The following is a 2719-nucleotide window of genomic DNA, read 5'->3' as shown; positions in this document are numbered from 1 at the left end:
AAGAAGAAAATAACAAAAGATAAAAGCCAAGAACGAAAGAGACCGCAAATCAAGATTACATGCACAAGTGTTTGGAACAGCATCAGAAATTAACAATGAGTCCAAAAACCCAGAAGATAAACGAGAAGATCATATATGTAAGCTATATCAACAAATGAAATATAGTATATTGTTTATCTCTGTTTTTTATCACACCCTTCCAACTCTAAAAATGTGTTTAATGGATTGGGTATAACAATAACAACAAACGCCACAATAACCAAACGGCACACAAAAGGCACAATAATCAAACGGCACATACCTTACGAAATAACCATGCTCTGCTGCAATCCCAAGCTTCCCACAAGAAGAAAACCATTCAGTTAAAGTTTTCCTCTCTTTCCCACTAACAAGAAAAACAACATTCCTCGGGTCATTGCACAGACTGTTCAAGATTCCAATAGCCTCTGTATTAGGTGTGGTAATAATTGAACCTGGCAGCATCATAGCGCCATCATAGTCCAAGAGAATTGCTCGACATTTTGTCCTCTTGTAAGCTGAAACAATATGCTCAACTGAAAGCTTTCTGAAATTTGGATCCAAAGCAATTACCCTGAATCCTAAACCAAAACCAATTCCCCAGCATCTCCTCCTCATATGATCTTTACATGCCCTTTCAAGATCCTGCAGGAAGCTACGTGCCCAATAAGCAACATCATGTGTACTAACATACCTATAATGCTTCTCATGCCGCAACTGCTTTTCTCCTTCTGGGATTATAAGAGCAGAATCCATTGCCTCAGCTACAGCATCAATGTTCCATGGGTTAACTCGAATTGCTCCACTTAGTGATGGGGAACACCCAATAAACTCAGAAACCACAAGCATGCTTTTCTTTGGGGTTGTGAGGTTTAGTCCTAAAGTCTCATTCAGCTTCTCATTTCCCTGGCGGCATATAATGTACTCATAGGGTATAAGATTCATCCCATCCCTTACTGCTGTAACAAGGCAACACTCTGCAATAACATAATAAGCAATTCTCTCGTAAAACTGAAGTGGGGTATCGATCAAGACCACTGGACTATATCCTTGCTTCCCAAATGTCTCATTGATCCTCTTTACTGTGGCATCAGTTTCTAACTGGACCTCCAGGACATCTTTCCCCCGGCCTCTTGCCGGGTTAGCAATTTGAATAAGAACAACTTTACCCCTCTTATCAGGATGTTGTATAAGCAATTGCTCCATAGCTAAAAGTTTCAAGCTAATTCCTTTAAAGATGTCCATGTCATCAACCCCAAGCAAAACAGTTTTCCCCTTAAATTGATCTCGCAGCTCAGCAACCTTAGTTTCAGTCTCTGGAAGATCCAGCACAGATTGAAGCTGGCCTATATGTATCCCAACAGGAAGAATCTTAATGCTTACTGTGCGGCCATAATACTCAAGCCCAATGTAACCCCGTTTTGATTGATATGAGAGGCCAAGCATTCTACTACAACAAGAAAGGAAGTGCCTGGCATAATCAAAAGTATGAAAGCCAATGAGGTCAGAATTTAGAAGTGCTCTTAGAAGCTCATCCCTGACTGGAAGTGTCCTGTATATCTCAGACGAAGGGAATGGACTGTGGAGAAAGAATCCAAGCCTCAACCTATTAAATCTCTTCCTCAAGAATGTTGGCAAAACCATCAAATGGTAGTCATGAACCCACACAAAATCTTCATCTGGGCTAATCACTTCCATCACTTTATCTGCAAATATCTTGTTGACAGAAACATAAGCTTGCCACAGAGATCGATCAAATCTTCCACCAAGATCAGGTGATAGAGGAAGCATGTAGTGAAACAAAGGCCACAAATGCTGCTTACAGAAACCATGATAAAATTTACTGAAAAGGTCCGGAGGGAGAAATGCAGGGACACATTTAAAAGTATCCAGCAAAGTTTGGGCTACATCATCTTGCTCACTTGGATCGATTTCTTCTTTTAGACAACCAATATAGATAACTTCAACATCTTCTCCAAGGCCATCTTTGAGTTGCAAGAGTAGTGAATCCTCATCCCAGCTAAAGCACCATTCCCCATCATCGCTTCGATGTGCACGAAGTGGAAGCTGATTCCCTACTATGATCATCCTGTCTTGAGAAATGGAGGAAGGAGCATCAGAGCCTACGCTATTGTTACTGGCATCATCATCTAGCTCAGACAGAACTCCTGCAACAGTAGCCACTCGTGGGAACCTCTTCTTCTCACGGCCAAAAGTGAGGGAATCACCAGAAGTAAGGTCAAGTAAGTTGGAATAAGATCTTGAAACCATTGGGAGGACGAATCACAAACTTCCGGTTTACTTGGAATTGAAAGAGAACTATGTTGATTCCTCCCAGACAACAACTTCTACAAAGAAATGCCATTTCTAATTATAACGACATCACATAAACGCAATAATACTCGAAATCTCAACACAAACTCACTAAAGTTACATAGATTTTACTGACAAAGATTTTGTTCTAAAAGTCTATAAACTCACACAAAAGCTGTACAATTTTCAGAAACAAAGAAACTTCACTAGGATAGTCCTTTAGCTCTTCTCTTAATAAAGAAACAACAATTGATGAATCACAAGACACAACTACTAAGATCTTACACACAAACACTGATTAGAACAAACAGCACTACAACAGTAACATCAAGAACCAAACAACAGATTTTAGATTTACCCAGAAACTAAATCTGAAAAAAAAAAAAAA

The 2719-nt window shown here is 39.7% G+C and overlaps 1 protein-coding gene across 1 annotated transcript in view; it reads right to left on the bottom strand.

Moving 5' to 3' along the window:
* The window catches only part of LOC101306138 (alpha,alpha-trehalose-phosphate synthase [UDP-forming] 5-like), a 6931-nt gene extending 4642 nt beyond the window's left edge, over positions 1 to 2289 (bottom strand). Inside the window, exon 1 of the mRNA XM_004300184.1 lies at positions 302 to 2289. Within this exon, the coding sequence (XP_004300232.1) occupies positions 302 to 2289 (1988 nt within the window). The remainder of the gene's footprint in view (positions 1 to 301) is intronic.
* Positions 2290 to 2719: the final 430 nt, after the last annotated feature.

Source organism: Fragaria vesca, linkage group LG5 (assembly GCF_000184155.1).
Source record: "Fragaria vesca subsp. vesca linkage group LG5, FraVesHawaii_1.0, whole genome shotgun sequence".
In the NCBI taxonomy this organism is placed as follows: Eukaryota; Viridiplantae; Streptophyta; class Magnoliopsida; order Rosales; family Rosaceae; genus Fragaria; species Fragaria vesca.
This window is presented reverse-complemented; position numbering and strand designations above follow the sequence as displayed.